The 20,931-nt window shown below is 39.5% G+C and overlaps 1 protein-coding gene across 2 annotated transcripts in view; it reads right to left on the bottom strand.

Moving 5' to 3' along the window:
• Window positions 1-20,931, bottom strand: part of LOC140269316 (A-type potassium channel modulatory protein DPP6-like) — a 79,005-nt gene that overhangs the window by 50,290 nt on the left and 7,784 nt on the right. The window contains exon 1 of one of the 2 annotated variants that reach the window (XM_072364358.1): window positions 14,434-15,194. The exons of the other annotated variant lie outside the window; for it this stretch is intronic. Within the exon in view, the coding sequence (XP_072220459.1) occupies window positions 14,434-14,625 (192 nt within the window). The 5' untranslated portion in view covers window positions 14,626-15,194. Of the gene's footprint in view, window positions 1-14,433; window positions 15,195-20,931 lie in introns of those variants that run through there. 2 annotated transcript variants of the gene reach the window in all.

Genomic DNA, 20,931 nt, shown 5'->3' with positions numbered 1-20,931 from the left:
GATGAGATGCATAAACATGTGTTTAGTTTCATGACTATCGTTGTGAAATTTCATACTCATAAAAACAGAAGTAAAAGTGCTGATAGGAAAAAGGTAATGAACTGTCTTAGTTCAAAACAAATGAGTTTGCAGATTGCAAACAAGAGTGCTGGCAAAAAGTGCATCAGTTTACACAGGACACCATCAGGGCTATGAGAAGAGGACTGGTGACGATTGGTTTATCTGCACAGGATGAGGGCATTGCCTGTATATTGTGGAGAAAGTGGCAACTAAATGTACAGAAGGAGCACAATATGTTTTCTTCAACTGCCTCTGGAAGCCTAAAGGGGTGACTTAGATAATTATAATTATAATTATGTGCAAGAAAAACACAACAATCCCTAAATTTGTCTTGTTATTTGTAGAACCTTTGAGTAATTTGTCTGTTATCTTGGTTAGCAATTACAGCGAGCGCTCACCCACACTTAGTTTCTTTTGTTACCCTCATTAACACGAGGGTTTAAATTGTGTGTTCGTGCTTGGGTAGGATAGGTAGCACAGCCTTTAATTTACATGTTTGTTTTTAGATTAGAACCACAGGTTAACTGTACAAATATGCATTTTGTTCTACAAGTTTCATTGAGTTGTTAACACCCAGACCTTCTGATTTTCAGTGGTGGTTATGCTTTTGTCATTGTACACTATTAGGTTTCTCTCTAAATGATAAACTACTTTTTATTAACCAGCTGGAAGTGGTTCTAATGTCACTTCTCTTTTCCCTGGCTGAGCCAGGCCACAACACTTGTTTTACAGCTCATAACTCGGTTTTAATGTTTGGACTTACTCTGCAGTGATGTGGAGGGACAGAGAGACTCTGTTCTTTCTTTGCATCACCTGGTCTTAATATCTGCTTCTGAGGCAGTGAAGACAATGTACAACCACTGGACACTGGCAAATTTCAATAAAAATGGAATGCTATGATTAGCAAATCTCACAAGCCACAAATAGAACATAACATATCAAATGTTGAAAGTGAAACATTTTACGTTTTGATGACAAATATTTGCTCATCTTTAATTTGATGGCAGTAACATGTCTCAAAAAAGTTGGGACAGAAGTAACAAAAGTCTTAAAATGTAAGTAAATCTGTAAAAAACAACAACTGGAGGAGACTGTTGCAACTGCTCAACATGTCAGTAACATGATTGGGCATTAAATTAGCACCTTATAAAAGCAGAGTCTCTTAGAGGTTAAGATAGGCATAGGTTCAACAATCTGCAAAAAACTGAAATATTTATATTAAAAACTTTGAATATTCCAACATCTACAATACATCACAACGATTCAGAGACATCGGCTGAAAATCAGTGGTGGTTACACGTCATGAGGAACACTTTATGATTACTGTATGTGAACACAGTTTACTGTGCCATCCATAAATGAAGGTTAGAGCTCATGTGTGAAGCCATGTGTGAATATGATCCAGAAACGCTGCTATCTTGTCCAGGCCAAAGCTCATTTAAAACGATTAAGATAAAGTGGAAAACTGTTCTGTGGTCAGATTAATGAAAATTTGAAAATATTTTTGGAAATCACGGATACCGAATCCTCCTCGCTAAAGAGAAGAGGAACCATTCAGCTGTTATCAGCTCTCAGTTAAAAGAAAATTAAAATCACTTTAAAACTCTCTGATGCTATGGGGGTGCATTAGTGCCAATGGAAATGGCAACTTGCACATCTGGATAGCACCATCGATGCCTAAAGGTTAATACAGGTTTTAAAGCAACATATGCTCCTTTACAAATTCAAAATGAGCTAATATGTTATGAAATAGAAGAAAGTCTCACTTTAAACATTTCATTTGATGTGTTTTCTTTGTTCTATTGGAAATAAAATATTTGTGAATGAGACTTGCAGACTTGAACACTTGCTGATGGATTTGAAATCATAACACTCAAACTACATTACTTTCACACATTGCATGGCCCCAACATATGCCTTAACTGTATGTTAAAGGGGCTCAGATTCGGTGGAACATCTAGTAAAGATAGATTGTATGCTTCATAATAAAAAACAAATGCATGTAAATTTGAAATGAAATTTGAAATGACATTCATTTACTTTTCTAAAGCTCCCACACAAGAGCTAATACTGCAGGATATGAATGAGGAAGCAATCTCTGCATTACAGCAGCTCTTACTTAACTGCAGATGCAGCCATTAATAAGAGTGTGCTTACATATTTCCTCGCTATATCCTGTGTGTTTGAGTCTCCTTTTTACATCCCACAACATGCAAAGTGAGATTCTCAGGAAAAAAAAAACAACAAACAAATTAATTATACATATACAGCATGTATTTGACATACCTATTCAGGTGCTAATAAAATGAATGATATTGAATGGACTTTGTTGTGGTAATTATCATGCATTTACAACACCTAGTTGTCCTTCAGCACATCCCAAAAGACAGCTCAATGCTTGAATTTACCATTTAACAACGATGATTTTGTGGCAAACTCCCCCAACGTCAACATCCACAAAATGGGTTGTCATCCAAAGTGCTTATTATATCATCAGACAGTTTTGAAAACTAAATCAACAGCACTGACGCTTCTTCAAGAACTCCCACAAATTTGCAATTTTCTGTCAACGTGCCCTTCAATTGCTCAAAAACAGATTGATAAAATGTATAATTATAAAGGGGGAAAAAAGCTAAAATGCCTTACATGGTGAATAAAAACAGGGATTTAGCACTCACCTTCCACAGTCTCTCCACCCTTGACAACTTGCAGGATTTCATTGTGACAGGGAGGCAGCACTGGGAGTGCTGGTGTTAAGAGCGCTGTGTGATGTGGACGCAGAGAGACGATGCAAAATGAGCGAGTCATAAAAGAGACACACCTTGGCTCCCACTGAGAATGATCCAACAGTAAGCATCGACACACCACACATTAGGATGAAGTGTGTCAATGTGTGTGGTCTATTTCCAACACTGAAACAATGTCCTGCTTTAACAAGTAAAGATCAGAAACACGACACCTTTACAGTTACACCAGAGGAGGTCCGATCGCTGAGGGAATATTAGACAGAGCAGGGTGTCGCTGATGGCTGCATATATTCCTGCTACACAACCCCAGAGCAGAAACAGATATGCTGCCAGAGCGCTCGGGCCCTTCACAACAATCACTGAACCACTTACCTGGGCCATTAGCTGCATCTTAACATTTACCATAGATCAGCATTACCCAACTCACACAGAGCTGGAATATTTTTTGCTGCATTTCAGCCAGCGTTGTTTATACCATCTCCACTCTGCTTTTTATGGTGCAGCTCACACAACTCAGACTAATATGGGTTTAAATCATTGAATGTTAAGCAGAGTCTAAATGAATACAGTCAGCACTGCGGAAAAGCTGATACCCGTAAGGTGTCACAAAATTGGACGTACTATTTGTTCTCTCAAGGCTTTGCAGGACTGTGAAGTGTAGTGTGTAACATGACAGCTCCCTGTAAAGCTTCTATGGCTTTTTTAAAAGATAAAAAAAACAATTCTCTGAAGTAAAAAAAACTGCCAGAAACTAGACTAAAAGAAATATTTAAACTATCTTAAATTTACTCATAAAACCAAAAGTTCACAGTTGGGTTTACGGGATCCATATCATCTCAAAAGTAAGAGAAAAAAAAGGCTCAGGTCAATATCATCCAACAATAATGAAATACCAGCAATGCAAATAAATAAAGCTGAAGAAAACCCACAGACAGACAGAAGGAAAGAAAGACAGGAAGACAGACATAGCTCCCTTTGACAAGCTGACATGGTGATAAGTGATAATACCAGCATTGCAAAATGTCTTCCCAAACAATCCAGCAATAAAGGAATGTATTTCCCAGATGCAACAGCCAGTCTGGCAAGGGGAGTAACATCAATCATCACAGTTCGGCTCTTCTGTCATTGGGGGGGCCTATTTGACGGGCTGCCAGCTCCAGAATAGAGAATTACTCAACAGTGTTCCTTGTTCTCTCTATCTCCACTCCGCCGAACAATCAACATCTCCCCCATTTCTGTTCTGCTCCTGTGAGCTCCACACTGAACATCATCTCAGAAGTCAGATCCTGCCAGCTCGGGGCAATGAATCCCCCTCTCCTCCATCCCCAGAGCTGTGTGCCTCATTCAGACTTCTGACTCCTGGATTAGAGGGGCAGGGGGGAAATATTGACGGGGGATGATGATGTTCACACTGCAAAAGCTCTGCACTACAAACAGTGCCTGACAGAGAAAAACTTCTCCACAATGACATCGACCTCACACGTGCCTGTACACAAGAGATATGCCTGCAGGTTTACACACACACTGACTAATGTTTGAGAAGCTTTAGAAAGCAGAAACTGTCTGGCCGGCATCCACACTGAGTTTTCTGTTCTTTTAAAGGATAAACCCACTTTCTTGGCTAGATGGACAAAAGGTTTCTCTCATGTTGCTCCTCTGATGACAAGAATGCAAACAAAGGTCTGGGTAGGATGCAATGTGAAAATCTAACTCATGTGTTATTCATCAGAAGACTAAACCAGAGCCTGGATGGAGGAGAGGACCCTCTCATATCATACTATCATTTATCATCATAGAACCTTTAAGACTACATCATTTCAACTTTCTACACAGGTGTCAATAGCTGGATCCATAGCAATAGAATTTCTTTGAAATGGTCAAGTTCCAGGGCTCTGATATTGTGCATGTTGACTCATGGATCACAAACTTGCCAAAGAGTGGGACCCCCATTGTATAATTTAGCAAATAATTAAGTTATTTGACTCAGCAACTAATACCAGGTTAAAGCAAGAAAAAGAAAATGAATGGATGGATGGATGAATTAATTGTTTGGGGGCTGAGCAGTCCAGTCTCCCTAGATTCATGCAGCCATTTCCTGTCTCTGAATAACGCTATCGCTCTCAGCCAAAGGAGCCTGGTGTTTCTGCCACTATGTGTTCCATCAGACTGGATAGTGTAGTGGTATGATTGCCACCTTTCGTGTGAGAGATATGTGTTCAACTCCCCTGCTTGAAAGGTACTACCTCCTCTACGGGTCTTTAAGCAAGACTTAAGTCACTTTGGATAAAAGCATCTGCCAAATTCATAAATATAAATGCGTTAAGATCATTTGTGATGAGTATTTAGGTTGCGTAAGTGCTGCATTTAGCTTAAAACCATGCTATTTTATAACTTATAAAATTATAACTGACTCACAATGACTTTGAAAAATGTGGGCAAAAATGTAACGCAAAATCACTTAAACAGCAAGATATACCAGCATAGACTAAAAAGAAGAAGAAGTTTGCTGATTTGCTTGTAACTTTGTGTTGCAATGCTTTAGCCCAACTTTGCATCAAAGTAGCATGTTACATATAAAACTTAGACTTGGAGCTGAGTCCTTGAAGCGACTACCATATGGGCACAACTGCTTTCAAGAGCAGATTTTCCAGTTTGAAACAAGCCAACTCGCTTCATTGCATGTCTCTGCATGCCTGGACCCTCTGTTGTTAAATCACAGCGTGGCTTCGGGAACACTGTGAATACATCGTCATAGTGAAAACATGATGTTGCTGATTTTATGGCTGCAAGTTAAAACTGCACGATACAGCAGAGAAAATAAAAATAGTTTTTAGACACAATTCAGAAACTGTATCACTCAAATCAAAACGGAAGGTTCAAACCTTCAGAATAAGTACAAATCAACCCAAACTGAGTGTACATGTTTAGACTCTTGGGAGGAGTTAAAGAACTCCTCAATGAGCTTATTTTTTTAAACACTTCTAGAACTTTTTAGTCATAGAAAGCATATCCTATACAGAATTCAAAACAATCCTTAGGTGAGATGATTATCAATTCAACAATTTTCCAAATGTTAAGAGTCAAGACTTGAAATTTTTAATTCCGCAGTTCTTGCAGTTTGATTTCAATATTTCACATAATAGCAAATGATGATGTGCTTTTTTAAGGTCAACCAATTTGAAATGAGATGTAACAAAACAATATTTCCAGTCGGTTCACACAGGGTCAACGCAGGGAGTGCCATCAGCTCTTTCACTGAAGCTAACTCTCATTAGCTTTGTTACTCCACATGCAAAATTCTTTTACGCTCCAGGTTTTTCATCACCTGAAATATGCTGCGAAACGTGTGAGGGAGTCCAGGTGCAAAAAGATGAATTTTGACCAAAAGTGAAGTTGGATTTTCAGTTTCAGGCCGGTTTTTCAAAGAGTTACAAAAGTTTCTTCAGACAATGTCTGTTAGCATTTCCACTGTGTTCCAAAGTCCAGCAACGATTAATCAAAAGTGAACCCTGAAAAAACATCCTTTCTCGCTGCTCTGTGACAGAGTTTAAGTGTGTGTGAGAAGCCAGGCAGATCTACATACAGAGACCGAACAGAGATGCAGCAGTGGGAAGGGGAATCATGCTTCTGATGCATTCACACAGAATCTGCCAATGGGGTGCCATCCTGCAGAGTTGTGCTAAGATAGATAAGATGAGATACACTTTTATCTGTGCTTGGAAATCTAACCACTTAGGAGCAACGAGAAAATTACATTTTATCTCTTTGATTCACTGCGTTGTCCTCATTATTACAAATACCTCTCCTCATTTACTCCCAAGCTCACTAAAACACCACAGTTCATGCTGCAGGCTCTACCTCCCTGCTAGTTAAAGGAGGCATGAATATCCAAGTTTAAATACACACAAACAGTGACAAAAACACTACTTTCTGCCGTACACTTTGCAGATTTTATTAGTTATGATTTAGATTTACCATGAGGTGTTAGTGGAAACTGCCAGAAATGAGACAGCATCACAACTCAACCACAGCCGTTTCTGGGGGAGTATTTTTCAGCAGCTGAATTGTCTATGTCAAGAAAGTATAGGAATATCTTTAACTTTCAAAACTACAGTAACTGGCCTCTTCCGATCCCACACACTTGGACTTTTGTAATGGGTTCATGCAACACAGTGGTAAACACATTTCTGTCACAACTTTTTGAAATGTGTATACCACTGTGATTGAAACTTTAAAGTTTCTCAGTTTCAACACTAAACATCTGGTTGTAATACAGTCACTGCATCAGGCTAAATATATAAACATGAGCAGGAACCTTTTAGGCATCACTGCTTCTCTGTAGTGACACTGTTGCTACAAAACTATGAAGGCTGACATGTTTCTTCTGTTTTTGCCTCCCTCCAGGATTTACTACTCTGGAATATAACCCTCTTGACTTTGCCTTTATCCTTAATTAGTGTATGCGTGTGCATGTGTCTTCATCCCAGTTAAATTACATGCGAGTGTTCGCATGCGGGTGTCTCTTGAGGGAGTGTCGCTGATGTATCATGGCGAAGTCGATAAGAGATTCTGCCCATGTGACACAACAGATTACTGCTGCCTGGTCTGGACTGGAAAAAGACTGAGAGAAGTCTCAAGAGGAGCGGCAGTACCGCTCTGCTGCTCTAATTCTAGCTGACAGACGTGTTGTAGGAAAGTTTTCCTTTCCTTGCTTTAAATTTTTGAAATTGATTTTTTTTTTTTTGCAGAAAACAAACTGCAAACAAAACAAAAAATAACAACAATGATTTGTAACCATCGTGTCAGATAAGAAGGGTAAAGGGCAGGATCTGCTTCTTTGCTCAAAGATTCTTAATGGCACTGCTGCTGTGTAAAGTGTAATAAGTCTTCTTCTAGCACGTAAAAAGCACCGGTTTTCTTATGCGTTTATTTGAGACCCTGAATTGATAGATCTGCTCTTTCCCCCTCTCAAATTAAATGTCACATTTAAGTGACCCCATTCACAGACAAACCTCTTTATGTGTGTCTACAGGTCAGACCAATACCTCAATGTGGCTGATGTTGCTAGTTATTGCTACGTATAACTTTTTGATCCGTATGAGAGGTGACATTATCGCCCTCTTTTTGGACCAAAATGTGATGCAGTAAGCTGCTAGCAGCTTGACACTGCTGACAGAAGCTGTGTAAGATGCACACATAGCTTTTATTCTATTTATTTATTTTGGCTGTGTTTCTTATACAATAGAATGACAAGTTCCGATATGTTCAACAGCACTTGAACCTTAGTTCAACCCATGTGCTGTATGTTGCTGCCTACAGTACAGGGTAGAGTTGTGCTTTGATTGGAACACAACAGTCTCTAGTGGCAAAACAGACACGGTGCATGAAAACCTGTACAAATGGTTTCCTGCACCTGTAACCTCAATGTGATGACACTGTGTGCTGGATAAAAACAGTTATTGCAACAAGAAGAAGATAATGGAGGCTGATGTTTGAAACTCTATTCCTCTTTTAAAAGGAGACATACTGGTAATTATCATGTCTGCAGCTCATAAAACTTAACCTCAAAGGGAAAAACTGGGAAGCTTTCCGAAAGGTATATATAAAAAGCAGAGACATGAGCACAGAGAGAAAATAAAATGAGGCAAGCTGAGTTAAAATAATGTTGTATTCAGCTGCATACTCATGAAGTACTTAAAAGCAGCAGAACTCTTTAAGATCCAGAAGTTACAGCTGTAAAAAAGAAGGAAATGGGATGTGACTGGCATCATCAAGTTCAGGATCACCAATTAGGTAAACAATAGGAATGTGTTTTATTTTTCAATCACATGAATATCTAATCAGATAAATGACTACCACACACACACTGTAGTTGCTGCTCAAATAAATAGCGTGAATGTTGTTTGAAATGTGACATGAATTGGATTAACATCAAAATACCCACATGGAAGCCTAATAACAGCTGACAATGCGTGTGTTGCTTCCCCCAATCTTCACACAAGGCAAAAGCCAGGCATCATCACCATGTAATAATAGTCTTATTACATGGTGATGATGCCTGGCTCTGTGTTTAATCACTGACTAATGCCCACTGTCAGCTTGTGTAATAATACTGTAAATCATCAAGAAGAAAAGGTACAGTCAAACAGTGTGGCAACAACCTGCTGATCTGCTGTTGACAGGTCTGTGGAGGTGCTGGGGAGGGCAGTGCGGCAAGGGATGATCGATGGTGTGTTAACAGAGCGCTGAGGTTCTAGGCAGGGGATAAATGACCTGTTGAGATGCCCCCAGGTGCAAAAAAGAATTTAAAAAAAGAAAAGAAAACAATGATCAATAGTGACTACGTCTGTCAGCAGGTACTAAAGATAGAAAATAGAAGTGGAGGCTTGTTTTCATTAGACGCTAAAAGAGAACTACGCTGTGATGGTTCCAGTGGCGAGTGTGCTGCATTACAGGGGAAGGGGACGTTCAGTGAGCAGAGTGAAAGCTACGTCATACCCAGATGGCAGTCAGAGCTACCAGCAAACAGGCATCGTGTGTTCCCAGAGCTTACTGCCTCACCCTCCCCACCTTTGCAACCATGGCAACGTCGAGCAAGAGGTCCTGCTGAGGATGCTTTGTTGTCCTGAGGGGAGGAGCTGCACTGGGTGACTGCATGTCTGCCTTCTGTGCCCTTTACTGCATACTGACTTAAATGCTCAGCAATCACACATTTTCTAACTGTACATAGCCATACCTCATTGTACATTTTAGAATTACGTCTTTATTTGTTGTCTTTTTTGTAGCAAGCTGTTACCTAAAACTTATGTTTGTGTATTTCATGTTACATTACAGCCTTTTCAACTGGCCTATCATATCTGTGAGTGGCAAAAGAATGTGAATATATGTGAAATATATATATCCCTAATAACAACAAGTATATATTTCTGGTAGTTGTTGATCACTTAGTCACATCAGCCAGATTTTTTCTTAACCTTACAGAACTGCTTCATATCTCTGGGATGCTGATGCGTTGCCTGACATGCTCACTTTAAGTCTTTCAACAACATGTCTGTTGGATTAACATCAGCACTTATATTTGACCATTACTAAAAATATTCTTCTCTTCCAGAACAATTAGAACATTGTAGAACTTGCTGCAGTTCTGCTGACAATTTTCCTTTCCACCACCATATTTCACAGATGGGATGAGGCTCTGATGCTGTAATAACTGTTTCCCTTCTGCAAACCCTTTTTATAGGCAGTTTTTTCAACTTCTTTTTAGACAGCTGTGGCTTTCTCTATTCAGCCCTCCATACACACCGCTGTTGTTCAGTGTTCTGACCAATGTGAGATAAGCCTCTAGTTGCTTACGAGTTACCATGGATTCATGTGTGACCTTATGGACTTATATGCACCATGCTCTTTGTTGGTTGACAACCCATGGGGAGAACAACAATGAATTTAAGTTTCGTCCTATTCTACTTCTATAATATTGATCTGTCTGATTGTGGATATATGGAATCCAAACTCTTTAAAAACAGCTTTTATGCTTTTCCAGCTTGATGAGTATCAGCGACACTTTTTCCTAAGGTCCCCAGAAATCCTCTCTGTTTGTGACATGATACATTTCCACCAACATGTTGTGACATTTAGATAGATCCTTGTATTTAGAGCAAAACACACCATCCACTCTCACACCTGAATGTGATCCCAATGATGGAAAACACCTGACTCTATTTCCACCTTCAAATTGACTGTTAATCCCAGAGGCTCACATAATTTTGCCACTTGCAGTATGTAACTTTACACAATTTTCACCAGGAACAAAAATGACCAAGAACAATATTTTGTCTTATTTGTTGTTCCATGGATTTACTTTTAGGATTCATGTGAAAATCCGATGTTCTTTTAAATATGATTTATTCAGAAATTTTCTTCAACAATCTGACATTTTCAAGCACCATTATAACTTTGATTTGTCTTTCTTGTCTTTAGCCTGATTCTTTGTTATTATTATTTCTATATGAAATTAATATCACAATACCACTGTCAGTCTTGTATCCATACAGCCATAACACTCACGTATGTCTCTGCACTATTCAAAGACGTAGGTTATTTCAGGATACATGATCATTCTGGATTAGTGCAGCAAGTACTAGTGGCCTGTCGTGATCAGTCATCACCTGAAAGATACTGTTAACCCTGCTGCAGAGATAATGAGGACAGTCTAACCCTTCTCACTGCCCTCTGTCTTTTATCTAGCTTCTCTTGTTGAGCTCCATCTGGCTGATTTATCTCAGTCTTGGACCTCAAAGGAAGCACAAAGCAAAAGTAAGACTTGGGAACCAGGCCAGACTGTCTTACTCAGATCTGGAGTATCTCTAAGTAGGAAGAATATGAGGATAGGCTGCGTGTGTGTGTCTGTGCGTGTGCGCGTGTATATGTTAGTGTGTGTCTGTCGGCCCTGGGCATTGAGCCTTACCCAATGTGAATTAGATTTATTTCACATTAAAGTCATGCAGTCAGGCAGATTTATGATTCACTCCCTTTGAAATTTTCCTCCTATTTTCCAAAACAGGATAACAAAATTATGTATGCATAGAATTCAGATTAATCTTTTTTTTCAAAACAATTTTACCAACTTGTAACTTGGTCAAAGTTGACATATATATATATTAAAAAAAAACAGAGTCTAAAGAGTGCATCCTGAAATAGAGAGATAACGCCTCAAAAACCCAGGTCTTACAGATCTTTGTGTTTGTCTCTGAGCATATGAGTAATTGATCATGTCAAAACTGCTTCTTTATCACCATTTTTCATCAATTTCTGTGTTATAAAGCCATCATTATGAGCTGAGTACATTTTAAGCAGGAACAGCCCGTTAAAAGGAAAATTAAGACATTTCTAGTCTGCTTTCATTTTTTTTAAAAGCAGCCTACGGGGAGAAAAATCCTATTAAAGAGCAGTATGATACTCTGAGATTAAGATAGCCTGTGGGAAATGAGCATCCACTAATGACTTGTACTAATAATAATTAATACACAGTTGTCATCAAAAAACTGCAACAAGCAGTGAGGGTTCTCTTTTAATTGTTTTGAGGAAAGTTTATCTGAGTTAAGAAAATGTTGTGTTTGCCTATCACAGACTAATATATGTGCAGACAGACAGAAAAGCTGACATGAAAGGAACCAAGAACTGTAAAATATGAAACCTCTAAACCTTGTACCATTCTAACTAATGTTTTTGCAACCTTCAGACTTAACCATGTGTAAATTGTAACTTTTAACCCTGTATTTCAACCTGACCCTTCATGTGTGAGAGTGAAGTGGAAAAATGAAGAAAATGTCAGAAGCACTGCATGGGATGGTTCTACAACTTAAAGTCTGTTGCATGGAAGTCCTCATATTTCAGACCTTCCTCCATGTAAATGTTTTTGGATGAATTAACAGTGTTGTGCCTTTATGTTGACACAGGGCAAGATGCAAAACGACTTACACATAATCATATATAAATAATGCTGCAAAAACTTAGTTAATTTACAGCTATTGAGCTTTTATCTTATGGTGAACTTTATGTGTAGGAAAAATTCATTAGCAAAAGTGATCAGTTTAGAAAAGGGTCTATCAAGTCATTTGAAGAGAATTATGTGGGATAAAGTTGAGCCATCATGGTGTTAAGAGAAACTGCATGGGTAATGTTGTGTTATATATACTGACTGTAATCCCTGTAAGGTTACTCGTCAACTTCCATCATTACAGATCAAGACACAAACAAAGAGAAATTATTTCTTTTTCCCGCTGTTTTCTTTCTGTAAAAGAAAACTCAGTACAAGCAGGGTCATATATAATCCCAGGCTTCAATCTCAAGGAAAAATGTTGCCATATTTAACCTTTAGATTCAATAGCTAATTGGCTTAGCAGTAAAGGGTAGTGAGGAAGAGAAAGAACCACGGCTGATATCTCCCTCTGGGTGACTCAAACTCTTAACATACAATACTGAAGCCTGCACAAAAAGGAAAGCAACAATTAATCAGTCTCACAAAACACAAGCACAGCTCTCCCACAAACAAACATAGAGGCGGAGCCTACATTTTGTGAGCGTAAGAGGCCAGAAGAAAAAAACAGCAGCGAATAAATTTTGTAGTTGTTTACAAGAAATCGAAGATTCTTTATCTTTTTTCCTTAACACTCCTCCTGCCTCTGAACCTGAGGGATTTTAGAAACTGCACAGATAAATATCTGGATGAATGAAGTGCAATTTTACCTTTTCCTTTCACAAGAAAAAATGAGAGGAACAACAATGCATATAAACTTTTCCAGAGGAATAAGGATTTGAAAATATCACTCTTCAAAATGGTTTCCCATCTCCTGAGAAAAGAGGCAATTTCATGCTTCAGCACAATTCAAGGGGACCTCAGTACTGAAGGAGACTTTAAGGTTAACAGTGTGAACTTAATAAATATCTTGGAAATCCAGCAGTGTAATAACATCTCCTTACTACATGTAAAAAAAAAAACATTAAGTCAAACATTTGAGTCAGACAATAATGGATAAAAGCATTAATTTTGCTTGTGATTGCTTTAGAATTAAAACTTTGTGGTCAGGGAGCAAGCAACACATTATAGAAAGTCCAGTCATCACGCCTTCATGCAAACAGACAGCACACTCGCTTTCAGCCAGACTTAGCCTTGTGCCAATGACGTCAATGGTGGATGATGCTGTTTGGCTAAGCGAGGGCTAATAAGTAAATATCTGAGTCCAAAGATGGGGAGAAAACTACTAAATTAAAACCATTAAGAGAAATGCTAAAAATGAAATTAATAAATGCTGTTGTGTGTATGTTCTCAGAGAAGGAAACAGAGAGTAAACTTGCATTATCTCCAAGCAGAGGATCTGCTGCACAAATGTCTTAAACTACAGGCTCTCTCGTGGTTTCTCTCCAAGAAGTGCAACTTATCTCACAAAGCACACACTTGAAAGTCAAAAGTGTTTACCCTGAGGTTGCTAGATTGGTGTTAAAACTAATCCACAGGCTTAGCTACCTGTCACAAACCTCTATGTGACATGACATAAATCCACTTTCTACAATCAAAATACTCATCACATGCGCTCTCTCTGTTTCAGGACCACGGTCAGCACCATAGTCAGCACCACATGAGAATATGCTCAAAGAGATGCTCACACAAAAAACTACATGAACACACAGTATGTACTGTTGATCTTCACGTCACAGTCATCAACTGTTAAACATTTTCCACTCATGTGGATGCTTCAAAAACTCAAACAGCATTTGCTACCTTTACTTAAATATTTTAAAATATGCCAGAGGCGGAAGCAGCAGCAGCTCTTACAGGCCCACTTGGATTTTTATCTGCCAGTATTCGTTAGGATCAACAAAATCACTGAAACACATCACAATAATAACAGTGAAACTGCAAAAGATTTTTTTTTTTTTAAAAGAAACAAACGTTCTTTTGAAACTTTTTTGAACAGCTGTAAAAGTGAAACCAGATAGAATATTTATCACCACACAATTAACAGCAGACCTGTATCTCAGTGGGTCTTTAAAGAAGACTGATGAAATAACGCCAGTAGATTTGACACAATGAAGAGTATTATATTGACATATTAATAACGAGCCTTACATCCTCGTCCTCTCGCAAACACTTTTTCCGGTTCTGGGCGTAAGGTCTGCCGTCGTTAATCTGCTGAGGGGTCTTCCCTCCGTTTTCCTCGTCTGTAACCTGTCCACCCAGAAGGTGGCTGGCCTCAGGTGGGTGCGGGAAGGAATTGGTCGTGTTGATCTTCCCGGTGAATCTCTGATACAGCGAAGCCATAATACAAAGGTCCAGTTCAGATAGAACAACTTACAGCATGTCAAACCGCTCTTGTCTGATTTGCTTTTCTTTTGTTTGGTTTTTTTGTTGGCCAGTCTTTTTGTTTTCTGTGCGCTTCGTAAAGAACAGACGACAGGCAGGCAGTTCTCACCTCTGGGATGAAGCAAAATATAAGATGAGGATGCTTGTCTAGTAAATGAGCATTTATGGATAACTCACAAAGTGATAGTCTGATGCAAAGCTGAATCCTTCGCAGCAATGTCCTTTTAGCTTTGTCCAGGCGCACGGCAGACTGATGGCTTCGGGTGTCAATAGTTGCCCTCTTTTGTATTCAGAACACGTTGTCTTCTCTCGTCAATTTCCTGATGCCTCCTTACAGCGAGATAGCAGGAGGAAGAGCTGAGTTTCAATTAGATATTCTATCCTCAGCCGACACCGAGGGATTGTCGGCAAAACAAAGGAGCAAAGATAATAAATCGCCTCTTTTGGTTTTGTTTCTGCCTGACTGTCCTCACGCAGGAAAAGTGTGAAGGACGCAGAGAACCCGACGGTAGCTCTCCTCCTCAGACGCGCTCTGCATGTGAAGTGACCAGCGCTCAGAGAGCAGCTATTACTGTGGCGCTGCTGTCATTGCACTTCCCTGCGTATTTTTTTTTTTTTACGCACAAACAAAAATGCACAATTGCTCTTGATTTTACTTGATTCAGACGTTTTGATTTGCAGGTCTAGCTCATTTCTGGTTTCATGAGGGGGTCGAAAAAAATGATCTCCCAAATGATTGCCTATGGTCCCAGGACGGAACTCGAGTGCCTCTCTGTGGCGCTCCAGATTAGGGCAGGCTGACCACACGCCTCTAAAAGGCCGAGGTATAAAACGACAAGTGTCTTAAAGAACTCCCCTTAAATTGAGTGCATCTTTGGAGGCTAAAGCCGAGATCAAACATTTTCCAAAAATTATCCACAAAATACACCAAAGCAAATCAAGAATTTTACTCTTCCACTTGAACACAATGAAAGGAGTTTATTTTTGGCATGTGTCATCTTAGATGATCTTAAAGTGTCACAAACATGTTTTTTCAACTCCACCTAAATGTAAGAATCAAACCATGACACAGTCAGTCCCTTCTCTTGATTTATGCACCCTCCTTCCATCTGTCTGATATTTTCAGTCAGCTCACATCCACATGTATTCAGTTCATAACATCACAAGTGATTTCATGCTTGAAATGCTCACAGAAGCCAAATCTTTGCAGCTCTCTGGTAAATGAAGAATATAATCTTATATGTGATGGAGGGAGGGAAAGGCTCTTGGGTCAAAGTGTTCAAATCTCCTGTCATGAATGCCACTGGCAAACACACCACAGTTCTCTCACTGTGACAGTCAAACTATCACTCCACCGAGGCTGAGCTGTTTTTCTGAGAAATAGGTCACCCTCACACGGGTTCAACTTCAAAGAAGCATTAAAGCCCATCTCAAAACAGCTACACACATTTTGCTGAATACCACCGCTGTGCATCTCCCATTAAGTGAAATCAAGTTAATTTTGCAATCATTTGCAAAGGGGTTACTGAGGTGGGCTGACTATAGCAATAGAAATGAATATAGTCTGTATTGAACTTTGAACAAAGAGGGAGTTTCAATTAATTTTCTTTCACAAATGGTGAGTCATCTCAAGCTCTGAAAGAACCGCTGGAGGTCATTGATTCATGGGATGAATTATAAAAGTAACCTCAATAAAAGTAAATGTTTCTGGAATACAGAATATTAATTTCAAAGGTTTGGATATCTATTCCAAAACAAGGATATATAACTTTATGGCCTTTGCTAAATTAAATTTAGTCTCTGTTCCTCCCTTCCTCCTCAGTTTGAATCAATTGTCCTTTGATTCAAATAATTCATAAATTAATCATTTGATGTTCTTTTGTTCACATAATTCAACAGACAACTTTCAACAGAGACTTGTGTTGTGGGCTGAGCATCTCTTGGCTTCCAGCAGTCTCACCTAACCACAGTGTCTTGTTTTGGTTGATGTCATCATCTGTTCCTCTACTTCATAAATGCCTTCTCTTTGGCCTGCACACCCTTGGGATATAGGTCCGAGCCACCTGACAATCCAGCCTCTCAGATAGATATCTTCCAATCTCCCTCATCTTGTTGGGGAGCTATTGTGAAGTGCCTGACTGATTTAGCGCTCCCCTTAGGACGGCGCTGGGAAGCCAGGGCACAGCTTGACTCCCCTATCGCCTTGTTACAGATGGAGCATTAGAGTGGAGCTACGCCTTTCCCTGCTCTTACAAACACCACTGCAGTCAAGCTCTGCATTATGGGTGGTAAAACTTTGAAGAGGCTTGTAAGATAATGATGAAGGTTAGCTGGTGCCCGCCTGCCACCTACGCAGATAATGGCGCTGTTGGGACCAGCACAAGCGAAAACCTATGCAACACCGTAATTACATTTCAAGCTCATAACAGATGCATTTTAATCCGTGGTGCAGCTGTGAGTACTTTATGATGCAGTGAGTGACGGCTTTATGAGGCTTTGCCATGCAATAAACTCCCCTGAGTGAGTTTACTTTCAGTACTGGTGAAGGATTAATACAACAGCAATACGAGGAAAATTTACTGAAATGAATTCACTGACATTGTTTTATTATATAAGGACCAGAGGGAAGTCGTTAGTTTTCTCCACATTCTTCAAATGAAATAACACGAGAGCACGTGTTCCACAGAGAGCTGGAATGCTCCAAAGCAGGCTGCAGGTGAGATCCCACAACAGCGTGGAAGATCTTCAGAAAAGAAGACTGAAATTAAATAAAGAAGTCAGTTTTAGCTTTAAAAGCTGCTGCTTTAGTTTAGGGGAAAATGTCATTTTGCATGTATTGGGTGAAATGACTCGACAGGCTGCATGGCATGCTGCACAACACAACAAAATGACACATAAATTAATTGGATAGAAGAGAAAACTGATCAATCAGTCCATGTCTGGAAGGAGAGCAGTAGTATCTAATTTCCTTGAAACATCACTCAACTGAATAAGGAAATTACTGCACCTCTCTCTACATGCCTGTATCATAATGGATTTAGTTACAGCCCACCATAATCACATTTTTGCACCATTTTCCATTTGGTATTAGCTGGGCTCTAATGATTTCCCTTGATGCTGAGTTGAACCAACCATGGCAACAAGTTTCTTTATCAGCCTGCTGCTTGTGTGTTGGATTAAAGTCATTTCTTCACTGTGGTTTGGGCACATATGGTATCTTTCTTAAGGCTGGTCTTATTTTACTCAATACAATTATTAGAAATAATGATAAAGACGCACAAACTGTGTAGTTTGAGCCATATCTGACCTTGGTAACACTTTACAATAAGGGTGCAGAAATATATAGCCATCTCTCACAAGAAAGCGGGGACAAAGTATGCAGCACTGTCTCAATAAAGGCACAGAAATTGTGAAATGTAACCATTGTTTTGCACAGGGCAGCATAAACCCACTCCTACCGCCTTATGAGAGTTTTGTTACATCTAATACTTGTTCATACCACATTTGTTTCACTTTCATGTATTGCAAATGGTACAATTTGCCAAGGAAAACAGGCATGTAAGATTTTAACACAGATTTGCTGGGGTTTTTTTGCCCAGACATTTGCAGCTGGGGGTTTTTTGCCCAGACGTTTGATATTTCTCCTATTTAGGAGGCTCTCAATGTGAAAGTGCTACATTTTGTGCTGTGCACTCACAAAGCTGTCTCACATACTGGTGTGGGATTTTGTTGGAATATGCAATCGCAATGCCAAAGACGTACATTTGTCTTGATGATTTACTGCACCACTTGATAAAGTTCTGATGCTAAAGCAAACAAACGATCACATAGGATTATTTTTCATTTAAAGGAGTCATCTGATTTGTGACCGATTAATAGGTGTGCGATATGGCTTTCAATTCGGATTTATTTCTGTTGTGCAAGTCTTTGTATCAAAAAATAGCTTCATGGCTCTAAGTGAAAATGCATTAGGCTGAAAGTATGTGTTTGAAATCCAGATAATTTGGTTGCAAATCAATTAATCTATTCAGTAACTGTGAATGAATAGACTGTAATGTGAACTAATCACATAAACTGATTGATTATAAATATGATCATAAGTTCATAGCGAGTGAAGGGAATTCTTAACACATCTTATTTTAATTAATGCATAAAATCATGATGAGCCACTAGTTTTCCATCATTTTTACTCTGTGCAGCCTCAATGCTTTCAACCAGTAAGGTCCAACTCTACGGAAGAGATAAGAGAAGAGATGAGTGGTAATGATACTGCGTGATGTGAGACGAGGGACAGATGCTTAACAGTGTTTAAAGAACAACAGGAGGTTAGTTGCTGTTTGCAACACTGGCTTGGTCCACTTACATGGTGAACAGCTTCAGCACTGTCTGGGATTTACATCTCAGGGAAGCACACCTGACCAGCTTCACATGTAAAACCCATTGTGTTTGTTTGCCACATTCTTTGGATTTTAATCAGTTAGATGTGAACACACATGAATATACTCTCGAAACCCTAAAATTCTATTAAAAATTTTTTTTTTCTCAAGGCCAGCGTCAGTCAGATTGCAGAGGAATACACTCTTTATAACACTACATTCCTACATTTGAATTTGATTACCATAGCCTGTTGAATATCAGCAGAAAGATTTCCCAAATCACTCACACATATCAACTTTACAATTTGTTAACACAAGCAACCTAAGCACACACAATGGGTCTAAAATCATTTTAATAAAAATCCCACTTTAACTTCACAAAATGTAAATATTTGGTTGCAGAACTTGTTTCAAACTTTCACTAAACCTATTTATTTTAGCTCCGTGTAATTTTTATTTTCCATGACCGAGAGCTGCTGAGCATGTCACTTGCTGGAATATTATCTTTCACACAGGATAAGAGCAGTATATCACAAATGAAGGGGAGCTATGCACTGAGCTTAAATTGAAATGGCAGCAGATAAGTCACAGAGGAAATTTGGTTTAGCGCTGGCTGATGTTGTAGAATAGAATGTAGCTGCATTTGAAGGCAGAAGCAGATGACAGCTGTGACTTGTGCAGATGATGAGGGGGGGAAAGAGGAAGGAATATTGGTAGATAGTGTGAGGAGCAACCAAACTAGAGCATTTAACTGAAATTTTCAATCACATGTGTGTTTGTTTGCAGAGAGAAAGTATGTGTAGCCATGCACTGGCTGAAGAGGGATTGGGGATGAATAAAATGAGAGAGCTTATCACATAAGAAGTGTGAGGCACCACCTAACCCGCCTGCATCTCCTGCTTTATTTGGCTGTTAATGCCTTTTTGGTCATTTATTTTTCTATGTGCTTCCAAAAAAATATGTGTTCCGTGATCTGGAGTGCTGCGAAAATCCTCTCAATATCTAGCTTTGCTGGGGTGCCACAGAGTTACATTTTTTATCAAATTAAAACAGCAAGAAACATCAAGAAAATTCATCTTAATTGCTTGGAAACACATGAGTAGTCCTATACCTCTGCTCATCATCAGTTTCTCCTGCAGCCTGTTTGCATGCAAGCCTAAAAGCAGCATTAACTCAAAATTCAGTCAAAGATCCATAGCTAGTTGACCTCAATGCCATCTGAAGGGTTTTTACATATAGCAAAGAGTAAACAGTGTGTTTAAATGCAGAGCAAGGCACCACTGAATGCACAGCAATCATCTGAAATAGTTCAATGCATACATACTTATACCTAATATGCAACTTTTCCCCAAGATGGCCAAGCCCTGGCGAAGTAATTAGATGGCAACATCACAAAGAATAACAGTAAGGCACTAAGCATTCTCCACAGCAATTGTAACCAACCATGCATTAGAACTTGAAAAAAAATTAAACAGGAATTATTTGTCCATCATGATCCTCAGAGGGGACATCGGGACCCATCGCTCTCTCCCTGCCTGTCCAGTTGTTATCAAAAACAGCCAGCAGCCTTTTCTGTCAGGAGCAGGAGACTCACCCATAAATACAGACATTCCCTCACAGCGTGCCATGCATGCTAAAAGGGCCCCTTACCCTTCTGGAAGGAGTGCCGGTGTCTATCTTCAGCTGGGTGGCTATGAGCACAGACATGGTGAAAAGTGCCACTTGCCTTCCCCTATCGCTGTGCTCACACCTTTGTGCTGTGAGGTTGGGGATGCTGGAGGTGTTTCAGACAACCCCTCTCCCCTCCTTCCTCTCCCTTCCTCCCACCCTCCCCTACAGCTAGAGGGATAGCATGACCTGGGGGTCCAGGAGCCCAACCACAACACTT

The sequence above is a fragment of the Leuresthes tenuis genome, unplaced genomic scaffold (genome assembly GCF_036924035.1).
Source record: "Leuresthes tenuis unplaced genomic scaffold, fLeuTen1.0.hap1 SCAF_14, whole genome shotgun sequence".
In the NCBI taxonomy this organism is placed as follows: domain Eukaryota; kingdom Metazoa; phylum Chordata; class Actinopteri; order Atheriniformes; family Atherinopsidae; genus Leuresthes; species Leuresthes tenuis.
Note: the sequence above shows the minus strand (reverse complement) of the source record. Positions and strands in the feature narration are given on the sequence as shown.